This window comes from Pseudopodoces humilis, chromosome 4 (genome assembly GCF_049639895.1).
Source record: "Pseudopodoces humilis isolate 2021_Gansu_Grassland_sample_001 chromosome 4, ASM4963989v1, whole genome shotgun sequence".
Taxonomy (NCBI): Eukaryota; Metazoa; Chordata; class Aves; order Passeriformes; family Paridae; genus Pseudopodoces; species Pseudopodoces humilis.
Genome location: NC_142203.1, coordinates 16,964,980 through 16,979,107, shown reverse-complemented (window position 1 = coordinate 16,979,107; position 14,128 = coordinate 16,964,980). Strand labels below are relative to the sequence as shown.

At 39.7% G+C, this 14,128-nt stretch overlaps 1 protein-coding gene across 1 annotated transcript in view; it reads left to right on the top strand.

Annotated features, from left to right (window-relative positions):
• The window catches only part of PCSK5 (proprotein convertase subtilisin/kexin type 5), a 228,590-nt gene that overhangs the window by 174,554 nt on the left and 39,908 nt on the right, over window positions 1-14,128 (top strand). The window contains exon 21 of the mRNA XM_088054567.1: window positions 8,562-8,664. Coding sequence (XP_087910693.1) covers window positions 8,562-8,664 — 103 coding nt within the window. The remainder of the gene's footprint in view (window positions 1-8,561; window positions 8,665-14,128) is intronic.

Below are 14,128 nucleotides of genomic sequence, written 5' to 3'. Positions count from 1 at the left end.
TCAAATAAAAACTAGTCAAGTTTTCATCAAAAGGAAACTGATGCACAACACCTTGCTTGACCTTTTTCTTTTACTTTTCAGAATAGAGAATTTCAATCAGTGAAAAAAAAGGATTGAAAATATATTTTTGATGAGCATTTTCTTTACTAGGGAAAAAACCCATATCTGTTTAACGTCATATTAATTAATCTTACTTAAACTGATTTGTGAGATTTCTATCTTTTATTGAAATAGATGATTATTTGATTATTTACTACCACCTGTCATGATGCTCTGTTGGGTCTTAAATCCTCCACATTAGCAAGAATTAAAGAGCTGTGAGTGTAGTGTCCCTAAGAACAAACAAGGGCTCTTAGTATAGCATCCAACCAGTGGAAGTGCAGCCAGCACTCACATTTCCATCACTGGTTCCACACCAATGAGCAAGGAGGGTTTGGACCTATCAAATGCCTTGGGCATTCTGTAATTTCTCAGAGCACAGAAATATGAAGTCTTACTAGGAAAATTGTTCTGAAATCCTCAGGATAAAGCCAAAGAGACTACAGTAATGTTCACCTGCTGTACAAGTGTAGCCGATAACACCATAGAGTTAATGTTTAATACTTGAGCTATGCTTGAAATTATCCTGAAGGACTTCCTTTTTGGGTTAAAAAGCAGAGTTTACACATAGAAACAGAGACAATTTTCACTTCCAGAATGGGAGTTGTAGTCAAAGGAAAACATATTATGGAGAGGAAGCTCTGAGTATTTTTAAAAAATAATTTCAATAAGCAATAAATGCAGACTCTTTGTGCTGCACCAAAGGCTGGTCTTTGTTGGGTTTTGGCAGCAAATACATGAGCAGGTCATGTATTTGCTGCCAAAGATGACCAGGGAAGCTTAGAAGAATGACCCTTGTACAATCATCTATTGGTTTTTCTGAGTGTTTGGGGGATGGATTTGTTGAAGGTCTTCTGGGAAACCAGCAACACTTTAGAAAGCAAAAACCACTCAGCCATCAGAAAACACAGTAGAGAGCAAGGAGGTGATTAAGTACCCATTTTTCCAATCGGCCTGGTGGTGAGAGGCCAGAACACTGACGAGCAGTAAAAACTTGTTTACCCAAGGAGAATTAATGGTTCTATCATGCAAATTCAACAGTAACACTGAATGTTTACTGGAGCATGACTAATGTGATTTAATTATAATTCAGATAATGCTGCATAACTTTTTCATTTACAATTGTCCTTGGCCTGCCCACTGCCCTCCTCTTGATGCCTGCGGATGTTCTTTGAGATGTGGAAGGAATGTCTAGCTTTTGATTGCCAGTCCCCATAGATCAAGTTGCTGTCAGCTGTCATGCTCATGATTATGCTAATGGACCATTCTGTGCAATGCCACCGGATAAAAATACTAAAATAACTCAAATATTCATTCCCAAATAAAGTAGCCCCTTTTCTTACTACAAGAGCAAGGCCATACCAAAATGAAGTTGAGTAAATATTGGTCTCACAGCTTCTCTGAACACTTTCTAGGCTGAAAGGAAGGTTCAAAATTAGTTCCCAGGGCTAAACAAAGCCTCTCTGCCGTTCTATCAGAGTTAGAAGAGCTGTATCATCAACATGGAATATGTAATTGTTGAAGAGAATGTATTCTGCATTCATAAAAATAAAATTTCCAGAAGTGCTTATGGCAGAGACCAGGAACCAGGGAAGATTTCAAGCAAGGGAAGATCACCAGTGTAAGTGTATTGAGGAGGCTGAACAGTTACAGATGGGAATAAAATGTAGAGTTTTATACCACTCATTGAAAGATTTCATTTCATCTGCTCCTTAATTCCAAGGATGTACTTGTATGTTTATGGAAAGTTTTTTTCAGGCTTTAATATTCCTTCATCTCTGCAAATTAAACAAGAATTTCATTTAATTAATAGGACAAATCTATGTTGTTACATCTTGGGACAATAGTTGGCCTGCTGAAATCTGCCCAGTTGTCAGCAGATCTCTGTTCATAGCCTGATTAAGTTGAAGATGTCCAGTATGAACAGCCCGTGCAGGAGTTTCTCAGCTTAAGATGGATGACACCACTGAAATACTGCTCCGAAACATCCAGCTCTTCCCACTTCAGATTTATGTCTATTCAAATCAGACTGCAGAAATCCTGCAGCAGTCAAGGAAGGTTCTGTGTATGCAAAGTACATACTCCTTGCTTTATAATGGAGGAGAGAGACACACTGTTGTTACCTTGGTTGCCTCTGATGTGTGTTTTCCTCTGGCACCGAAAGATTCTATCTCTAATGTACTCCATGTGCTAATAACATCAGCTTTACTCAAAGTATACTGCATTTGGTTTTTGTATTTCACAAGCAACTACCTAGCTTTCCAAAGCAGTACCATCAGTACTGTGTGATAATTTTCAGTCAGGTTCAAGTGTTTCTGTTCCACTGCCCTTTAAAAGATTCTCAGCTACTGATTTTTATGAAGAATGGGAAGCTTGAAAACAATTAACAGGAAAATTTCCCGCTGCAAAGCTCAGGAATGGAGGGGCTGAGCATATTTTTTTTTTTCCATTGTGAGTCCAAAATTTTGAGAGTGCTATGGTATTTCTCTGTACTTCAACAAGTGAGAAGGGTACAGACCAAAGCTTTATTGATACAGATCTACAGAGATTGTTCCATTTTCCTTCCTCCTTTCAGGGAAGGTGAATTTCAGGTGATAGGTGAGCAGCAGAACACTTTGCTAAATCAGACTCTGATTTAGGTGCTTACACAGTCAAGAGGAGAAATCATGAACCCAGCCAGCTCATGCTTCCAGGAATCCACATAATTAGTACAAATGGAGTTTTAAAACAAATTTTTTAAATGCCAAAAAAATTAGTTGAAATGGAACTTTAAAGGTGATTTTTTAAAAAAAAATCTCTCTGGGGACTGTTTATGGCCACCAAGTACTGCTGAGGGCTCTGGCTCTTAAATGGGTTTCTAACAACAATTGTATTAATACCATGTAGAAACGGGGAGAGAAGTACATCTTGTAAAGGGAAGAGAAAATCCCTTTGTGCTAGAAATAAATAAGGCAGCTTTGGCTAATGTGAACGTTTTTATTCTGCAGGGAAAAGCATAGAGGCCCATGTAAGACAGTGGAGACTGATAAAGGCAATTTCCTCACTCCTGACTGTCATGATTACAGCTGACCTGAGTCTCTCTGTGTGATCTCACCTAATCCTGCAACAAAGGGGCCTTTCATCCTAAAATCATTATATCACACTCAGCACACAGCTATTCAGGGAAGAGATGTTCAATCCTTTTCAAGGTTCTGCTTTGCCCCTTGGCACAAGGGGGAGATTTAGTGACTTAGGAATCAATATCCTATTTTCAACCTTCTCATTTGTCATTGCCTAGAGCGCTTTTGAAAAGAAGACTTCCAAGCCTGAAACCTTCTCATCATCTCAAATCGTAATACCCAAAAGTTTTGTCCCTTCTGCACATCCGAATAGGGAGACAGAAATTTGGACATTCTGTAACTAGCAGGAGCCCTAAAACCAAAGCTAGACAAATAATTGGAAACCAGATGCAAGTTTTGTACAATTGCCAAATCTGAGGGCAAAGGAAATGTCTTCATCTTGAAAATGTTACAACATGGACATCATGGCAAGTTTTCTTTCAGGGAGCTGTCATCTATCAAATGCTGAGACCCTGGGCTAAGCAGAGGAGTAACTTTAAAAAGAACCTTCAGAGTGAATTTACATGGATTTTTATATGCAAGTTAGTTTTAGTTATCTGCTTAAGTTTTATGAATAAATGTTTCTTCAGAGAACTCAGGGAGCTGATCCCACAAGCCAGACAAAATAAAATGTATCACAGCCAAACATAAGAAAAAGCAGAGAGCTCCCTAAGACCAACTTATTTCAGTTCTCCCAGCTGGTGGATGTAAAGCAATTCTGAGCAGTTTTCACTTATCTGCTTTGTCAAACCTTTATAACCCATAAGATTACATACAAAGAATCCAAATATGAAATCCATATCCATATTTCCATGAAAAATTTAAGGAAAAACCATTGTGGCAATGTTATAGACAATAAAGAGCATTTTAAATTAGATGAAGTGATATTTCGATCAAACAAAGTGGGGAAATAACATGACTTGCAGTGACTAAGTCTCATGGTGGGACTGCAAGAGAAAAGGATTTATGACAGGCAGCACATGAAGGTCTGCAGCTCCATGCATAACTGACAAGGATATTCACATCCTCATCTCACTGATCTCCCAAATTATCATGTGCTGTCAATAAATGGCTTTGGAAAGCAAGAAAGAGATGGTGACAAGGTAAAGGTACACTGATGCTGCTTATGCAAAGACATGGAATGACTTGGCAACTATGACAAATGCTCCTGGGACTCAGGAGAGACAGGTTCTAGTTTGCTGTTGTAAACTAATTTGATTATATTTTTGCAACTCAGGTTTCTACTTCCTTAATGGAAAGAATAGTTCTTACCTCACTTTAAAATGCATCATATGAACTGATAGGAACTGAGCATTAAGGCTAGGGGTTTTGTATGGAGTTAAAGGCACAACGTGAAACCTGGTGTAGCCCAGATATGGAGTTAAATATTTCTAACTATGGACACAAAAATAATATATTAGAATCTTCCTATTATGAGGGATCAAGTATGTTAAGGTATTGTTATTCCTACAATATGTCCTTTTTTTTCAACAATGTGACAAATGTTTTTAACCAAGGTAACAACATAGCAGAATTAACATGATAATGAATGATAAATATGGGATGATCCAAAGTAACTGATGATCATTGCCTGATTGAAAGCTACGTGAAGACACATTGCTGAGAGTATTCCTTTATTAAAAATATGTTAGACAGATAAAGATTTCTAATACAGAAAATAAGAAAAGGATTCAGGCTTTGGCAGCCTGTATTTATCTAGCGAGATTTGTAGAGAAATACATTGCTCACAAGGAATTCTGGCAGATGGTTGAACTGCCCTGTGGAATAGTTTAAAAGTCTTCTTTTTTGAAGTTCAATGTCAACTCTTTGAATATCCACCAAAAACTATTTTGTTAACATATTGTATCTACAGTTCTAGATGTGATTTGCAATTCAGAGGGCCAAACATGTAAGTATTTTCTGGTGCACATTCTTATAATAGTATTCAATAAAATGCTTCAGTTCAGAGCCACAGAACTGGTCTTCCTGGCACTATTCCAAGCACAGCTGAAACAAATTATGCCACTTCCAATGAAAGGCATAACAGAGAAATAACTAAAACCTTTAAAAACTAAGTATTTCTGCTATGTGTGAATGCATAGCTGGGGTCTGTGAATTAGTAGCTTAGGTCCAGTGGATAGGCACACAAGATAAGCATACAGGTAATGTAGGCAAACAAAGTAAGGGAGAAATAGATAAGTTTTCTAATACGCATCACAAAACAACATCAGAGAAGCAATTACATAATAAATTCACCCTGACAGATTTCCCAGTGATGTAAACCAAATAGAATAAAACACTCAAGCATCAGACCTGCAAAAGGAAGTGTTTTCTGATTCTGCATTTTTTCGTGGTTATACTACTGTCCAAATATATATGTATGTGGGGGGGAGGGGGGGGTTGTATGTATATATATAAATTGTCCTAGTTTCAGCCAGGACAAAGTTAATTTTTTATACCACCTGGGAGGGGGCATGGCCAGACCCTTATGTTATTGGATACCATCTCACATCACTTTCAAGGAGCAAGCAAAGGGACTTGCTGTCTCTTTCCAGTGGTGAGAGAAAGGGTTGAGGGAAAAACAGTCCAGTATTGTTTTATTTTCCATGTAAAGAATTTCAATTTCTCCTCTCCATCCCACCTCAGGGGACACAGATGGGAGAAAGAGTAAGAAGCATGTGGTTTGGAGTGTTTTGGTGGGATCACGAAATTGGGGAATTCCACTGCTAAACCACAAGCCTTGTTTGGCACCCAGGGTGGGGCATGAAGGGTTGAGATAAGCATTTGTGTGATTTGTGGATGTGGTACCTGACCCTGTGTGTGCCTCCGTATATGCTCTATATGTTCTCTTTTAGAATGTAATGTAATAATTTTTCTTATTAACATCATAGCCGTTATTGTTTTATTATCTCATTGGTGTTTCCAGTAAATTGTTTGTACCTCAACCTGTGATTTTCACCTTTTTGTGCCTCTAATTTTCAACTCCCTCCCCGGACAGGAAAGGTGGGGGGGAAAGAGTGGGGAAGGGAAGCAATCAAGTGACATCTGGTTTAGGTGAGTCTCAGTGAGGTCACAGAATTGGGGAGTACTATTCCTAAACCATGACAAAATTATATATTAAAATCTCATAAAGCATATAAGAATGTGGGATTCCATGTTACATCCTCTGGATACATATGAAAAAGGGTCAAAAGGCATACATTAACCAAATCTGTCAATGGCCTGAAGGCCACATTATTTTTTTTTAGAAGGTGAGAATTATTAATATTTGGTATTATGATAGATATGTATCAATACAACTTATTAGTTGCATTGATAACGATACTTGTTATCTGAGTAACATCTTGAAAAATTTAGAATTCTACTTAGAATTATATGTCAAACAGCTTTTCTAATGTTTTTAGTTTTAGTCTGTTACGAAGTAATTACTCATAAAAATGCAGTGTTGCAGTTCAGAAATGCTGCACCAGTTCCATGGTGTCAGTTTACACAGTTCAAGGTTTGGCCTTGATGGGGGGATTACATAAATGCATGGAAATAGATACATAGATATGTAGAGATACAGCTTTGGATCTGTACAAATTGCCCTTTGGATGATGAGAACTGTGAAAATGTGTGAATGTGTACGCATTCATAGATTTTTGTTTCCCTGATTTCATCAGGAGGCTCTTCATTTTCTCCCAGTCTAAACTTTTTCCCAGCTAGAACTGGTCCCAGAACAACCTTGGAGGAGCATTGTCTTCATGGTTTATGTGGTTCTGTCTCTGGCATTTGCCTTGTCTTTTACCTTTACCCTCTCTTTAGAAGATGCACACATCATTACAAAACAAATATTAAATCGCTGCCTACATTTTGGGTACCCCAGGTTTCACCCAGAGCTGGCTAGATGTTCCAATAAGTTTGCCTTTATAACTATACTGTTCCCATCCCCTTAGTGTGAAGTACAATCCTAGCTCATATCTCATACTAGAGGTTTCAACTATTATAAAATTTTATAAACTATTATAAATTTTTTAATACTGTTTAATATGTAAAACCACAACTGTTAAAAATACAACAGACAGAGAAGATAATTTTTAAGTGTTCTGGAAAATTTTTCCTCCCTATATTGCTTTAAATTGACGTAAGTGGTTGCTTGTACAGTGCCTTTGCTCTTCAAATGTAAGGAATTTACTGCAAGTGGGAGCCAAACCTGAGTCATTCCATATTTGTGTTTTGATGCCTAAAGTTCATTATATTTTCCAGATTTTCCAGCATCAATACAAGTGGGAAGAGTTGCTTGATATTAAATACCCATAGAAACTGCAGGTTTATTGTGTTATATAGGACTTCTTGCTCAGCCTCTTCCATTACTCAAGAATGAAGGAGCTGCCAATTCCTTAAATATATAGATTCAGTTATAATAAATTTTCCCAAAACAAACTGACATAAAAGACCCAATCTTGAGCTTTATAAAATTCTGTGGTAAATCAATTTATTGTTCCTAAATGATGCTGCACACAGAAAATCTCTGCCCTAAGAGTTATTAGGCATGCAGCTTATCAGTTTGCACCAGTGTTTTAACTAATATTCAGTAAAAAAAAAAGAGGCAAACTTTGCACTTCAGCAGCATAGCAGTACTAGTGTATTCATGATCTGGAAATGTTTATATCTTTATCTCAGTTTTAAGGTAGAAATCCATATAATACAATTTTTTTTTTTTCAAGTCCAAACATGCACCTTTGCACCAAATTTCAATTCAGCCAAAATGAAAGCCTAGGTGTTTTAGGAAGGTAGTCTTCCATCAGCAGCCTGAGGGGGAGACAAAATATGCTATAGCTAGAGGTTTGGGAAGCACCAATGGGTCTCATGTTGATGGAAGCTTGCTAAAGTCCATCTCCTCATATCCACATCCATGACAGCAAACCCTTTATGCTGCAGTTTGCAATCGAGCTCAAAAGACATTACATAATGAATACTCCTCAGCAGCACTAATTTTGATGTAACTCATGAAACTTAGGAGTCTCATTACTTCAACTGGTGCAAAATAAATTCACAAAAACAAAAAAAAACCCACAAAACTCTTTTTGAAATTCACATAGAAAAGAAAAATGAATAAACAAACAGGTCTGATTATCCTGGTTCTCCAAGGGACCCAGTACTTCTTTTCCTGATGCCTGAGGAAAACGTGCTCTTTTCAGTAGTTAAAAATAGATCCAATTCCTCTTCATCATTATGTTTCCCAACCTGGAAAGTTCAGTGGTGCTTTTTAATCTTTTTTCTGCTTTTTTTTTGTTTTTTTTGGGTTTTTTGTTTTTGTTTTTTGTTTGCTTTTTTAATTGTAAGAAGATTGATCTGAAATAAACCATTTTTTTTTTCTACCAGGGGAATATCTTGATGATTCCCAAGAATGCCAGTTGTGTGAAATATCCTGTCAGAAATGCTTTGGACCTGAGTCAGACAACTGCATCAGCTGCCCACTCACAAGGTAATTGTCTCCTAGCATAGTGCAGTACAAAGATCTCATCATCTGGAGAAGTGGCTGTGTTGTGCTTAGCAGAGACTACCGAGCCAAGAAGTGTCTAGGGTAAAAAAAAAAAAAACAGGGGACTTGAGAAAACAATTTTTACATAAACAAAATGACTGGCTACATGAGCAGTTATTGTTTAGCATGATTCCCACAGATAAAGAAAAATTCCTTTTTATATGTAAAATGGACTTTCATTCATTGTCATCCTTTCTAAATCATAATTGCTGGAATCAAAACTTAAAATTTTAACAGCAAGAATCTAGGGTATCTGTAGCTCAACACATCTATGAGGATTGGCTCAAGGCATGAGTATGGATACTGAGGCCTATTTTGGGAGATATTCATAGCACCTAAACATCATTCCCTAACTGATGTGTTATGGGTTAGGCCAATATTTCTAACGTGCCATGAGGGTTGAACAGAACTACAAAGAAGCTTTTGCACAGGACTTTGCAAATCAGAGGTTTATGTTATGTCACACCTATTCCAGGAGACTACTGGTTTTGGACACATGTCCTACCCATAGCTGTATTCTCACACAAGTAACTCTGGTTCTGTTGCACTGGATTGTGTTGCAGCCAGCTGACATTTCCACTGGTATGAAAACAGGGTCAGATCCTCTTAGGCAAGGAAAGAAAATCCCGAAGCAATTCTGCAGTTTGCCCTGAAAGTATCTATTATATGACTATGCCAATGAAAGGCATACCAGGAGCAATGGAATCCAATCAATTTTGTAGGTGAGGAAGCATTATTAAATTCTGTTACGTCAGAAATGAAAGAAGAGGAAATCTGGGCAGACTTTTGGACTGTGGAGTGGATTTTTCCCATTCACAATGTAATTTCAATTAGATTGTCTGGTCCTTCCTCACAAGCTTACATTGTGAGCTGTACATACAAAGAAGTAACCAAACACAATTATGCTGAATTACCAAGGTACTGGCAGTAATGAGGTCTTTTGTAAGGATGCTGTTCTAACCACAGTGATAAGTTCTCTAAAAATTCTGAATTTTGGTTTCTAAATAAAGTTTCTGAATTTCAGAATAAAATTTCTGAGACCCTTCTGTGCATTATGAGAGATGCTAGGAAAAGTCATATTAAATGGGACAGTCTATAGTGCTGAGATCTGACCAGGTGTTTCCCATTAGGGGAAACATAACAAAAAGCAAGAAAAATGTACTTTACCACTTTGAGAGCTGCTTGTAAGGATGGCTATCATTAGAGCTAGCACATGTAGCTAAACTCAGTAATATTTGCATGCCACATAAGCACAGTCCAGCTACCTCCAGTACCTCTGTCACATTTCTCCTTCTCTTTCAGAATAAATCTGAAAACGATCATAGCAGCTGAAATTTATGAGGACATATTGCAGACATTAAATAATGCAATTGGCTGTCTACAAGAAAATAGGCACTGTCTTAATATTATGGAAAGCCTTTTGTTGTCTAGGTGTACTCAAAGTCTGTACAAATGGCCAAAATGGTGCTCAGCTTCTCAAGAAACTGAATCCCAAATCCTCAGATAGCAAAGTAGTCAAAGCAGTTAAGTGTAGAAGATTACAACCTTTCCTTTCTAATTTTCTTAGGAGGGGAAACACAGCTGAAATCTAGCCAACTTGTTTTATGTTCTTTTAGTAGTCTATGAATAATGCATGAATTGATGCATTTCTATTTTTCTCCCAATCAGATTAAAACAGTAGACATTAAGCAGCAGTGAAAAATGGACCATAAATTTTCATCACATAAAAGGATTCTTTAAGTAAATGCTTAATTATCCAGCAAAAGGAGATAATTCAGCAGCCTGACTCCTATGTACTTACAGACGACATATGTCCTGGTTCCAGCCAGGATGGAGTTAATTTTTGCAGTAGACAGGAGGGGCATGGCGAGGGCTGGGAGGTTATTCTATGCTACCCAATCTTATTTCCAGGGGTAGGGGAAAGGATCCCTTTACAGTCATGGATATGACCATGGCATGGTCAGGTATTGTTGTGGGTCCCGTGGTAAAGAGGTGCGTGCTGGCATGTGAATCATTCTTCTGCTGCACACTCTGCTATTGGCATTCTTGCTGATACTCCTCATTTTCTTTTTTCATTGCTGTTTCCAGTAAACTCTTCTTATTTCAACCCATGCTCTTTATCTTTCCTGCCTCCAATTCTCCTCTCCATCCCACCTCAGGGGACACAGATGGGAGAAAGAGTAAGAAGCATGTGGTTTGGAGTGTTTTGGTGGGATCACGAAATTGGGGAATTCCACTGCTAAACCACAAGCCTTGTTTGGCACCCAGGGTGGGGCATGAAGGGTTGAGATAAGCATTTGTGTGATTTGTGGATGTGGTACCTAACCCTGTGTGTGCCTCTGTATATGCTCTATATGTTCTCTTTTAGAATGTAAGTTTCAGCTTCTGTATATGCAATGTTCTGTTTCAGAGCAAGGAGGAGGATCAGGATTGCTCTCTTGGTGTACTGTGTGATAGCAGCTCATGACATAATAAGATCAAGGGAAGTGAGGGATATCTGGGATGTGTATCCAATGTTGCACTTCTTCCCTTATCTCAGGGATAAGGGATCCCAAACTACTTTTGGGAATACATTAATAATCCTGCCCAGCCTGTGGGAGAACAAGAGTGGATGATTTTCCCCATCTTTCTACCCCCCGTTTCTCCTTCAGATAGGTTGTGAGAATTTTTTATTTCCTTTGGATGTTAAAGAATGCATGTCCTTATAGCTGTGTCCGGTATGTCTCCTTGGTGCGGTCTGTACCTCGCTAAGGGTCAAGAAGGAGATTTCTGGGAAGGTCATTCAAAGATCTGCCCTGAGTGTGGTAGATTTGAGTGGCATAGAATATTGGAGAAAATGGCACTATCTGGGGGGAAATCCTCTGCTCTAGTGGTTTGGAAGCTCACCCCTGAATGACTACAACTTATTGCAGTGTGCTGGACCCTGGCTGCTCTTTACTGGTCACAGGTCAACACTAGACAATGACCTCAGAGAAAGGAGAAGGAAATCAAACCAACCAGCACCATGGCCGCTCAAACTGCAGCTGAAACAGAGGAACAACACATGCAGGTAGCAGCTGCCCCTATACTATGTAGAAATAGAAACCAAGACCAATTCAGTTTGCTCCATGATGATGAAGAGGAGGCAGGGCCTTGTGAAAAGATTGTCCAGGACTTTGGACAGATTTGAAAGTCTCAAGAAAGTTAAAGTGCTATGCCCCACCAACACAGACCAGAGTCTCTGCTACAGGGAGCAAGTACCCTACTGCATGGAAGAGACAGTACACACAGTAACCTGTGTTTTTTCCTGTGTGACTACAGAGAAGACATGAGGAAGTGGGATGGAAAACCTACCTCTGTCCTGGCAACATGGGTACCTGAGCTGGAAACCATCACAGGAAATTCTTCAAGGATAAATGACGCTCCGGTTTCCACTGGACAAGTACTCAGACAGAACCGGAGAGCTGATGTTACTTCCAATCCTCTTGAAGTTCTCCAGTTCATATTTACAAGAAGCAAGTAATGAGTACCATGACCAGATCTGCAGGGGCTCTGCCTCCAGCCCGGGGCAGGAAGAGGACAATCAGGTCTATTGGACTGTGTGCATCCAATGGCCTGGCATATCAGACTCATGAGAGTGTAAGGTTTTACTTGACCCCAGAGCACACGATGTACTCTGATGCCATCAAGATATATAGGGGCAGAATCCATCTCAGTTTCTGGGGTGACAGGGGGATCCCAACACATGACTGTTGTGGAAGCTGAAGTGAACCTGACAGGGAATGAATGGCAAAAACACCCCACTGTGACTGGCCCAGAGGCCCTGTGCACTCTTGGCAGAGATTACCTCAGGAGAGGGTATTTCAAGGACCCAAAAGTCATTGTTGGGCTTTTGGGATAGATGATGAGGAGGCAGAGGAAGTTAAAGAGCTGCACACCTTGCCTGTTCTCTCAGAGGACCCTTCTGCCATGGGACTGTTGGAGGTAGAATAAAAACATCACTACCACAGCAGTCACCATCGATAACAGCACGCCAGGCAGGACTCTGTGACCTCCATCCATGAGGTGATTCCTGAACTGGAGAGCCGGCGAGTGGCCAGCAAGACTCACTCACTCTTTAATGGCCCAGTGTGTAAGTCCAGTGGAGAGTGGAGACTGACAACAGACTGTCATGGCCTGAAGGAAGTCACACCACCACTGAGCGCTGCTGTGCCGGACATGCTGGAACTTCAGTACAAACTGGAGTCCAAGGCAGCAGAGTGCTGCTACCATCAATATTAAAAAAGGTGTTTTTTTCCTTTCCTTCAGCAGAATAGTTCAAGCCACAGTTTGCCGGAGGTACACCTGGCATTTGGTACACCTGGAGATGCTCGCCCCAAGGGTGAAAACACAGTCACTGTTTGCCATGGGTTGACCCAAACTGCACTAGAAAAGACAGAGACTCCACAACACGTGCAATACATTGATAACATCATTGTTATTTGGGGGGAAACACAGCAGGAGAAACTTAGAGAACTGAGAGGAGATAGTTCAGATCGTCCCAAAGGTTTTACCTTAAAACAAGCTAAGGCAAAGGGAAGTCCCAAGAAATTCAATTTTTAGGAGCCAAATGATGAGAGGGACATTGTCAGGTTCAAATGGATGTGGTCAACAAAATAGCAGCTATGTCCGCACAAAACAGCAAGAAAACCCCATGAGCTTCCCCCAAGTCTGTGGAGTTTTGGAGTAGACATATTCCAGATTACAGTCAGACTGTAAATCCACTCTATCATGCAACAGGTAAGAAGAATGATTTTTAGAGGGGTCCTGAACAGCTACAAGCTTTTGAGTAAATTAAACAAGAGATTGTTTATGCAGAGGCCCCTGAGCCAGTCAGGACAGAACAGGTTGTAAAAGTGTGCTCCATACTATAGCCAGGAATAATGGTCATTCCTGGAGTCTGGCAAACAGCTTCAGAGGAGAGTAGAGAGAGGACAACTGGGGTTCTGGAGTCAGGGACACAATGCTGCCTGCTGCACCCCAGCTGAGAAGGACATACTGACAGCTTATGAAGGAGTTTGAACTGTTTTAGAAGCGTCTGTTACCAAAGCACAGCTCCTCTTGGCACTCTGACTGTCAGCAAATGGCTGGATGTCCAAAGAGAAAGTCCCTTCCACACATCCACTGATGCTACACAGAATAGGTGGATTGTACCAATCACACAGTGAGCTCAAATTGCCCAGGGATCTTGGAAGCCACTGCGAACTGGCCCAGAGATGAAAACTTCATCATCATCATCATCAGAGGAGAAAGTGACAGGTTGAAGACGTCCCACCATATAATTGGCTGAAAGAAAATGAAAAGTAATATTCTCTCTCTACTGATGGTTCCTGACACACTGCAGGCAGACATTGAAAATGGAAAGCTGCTATAGGAGCTCTACACAGCA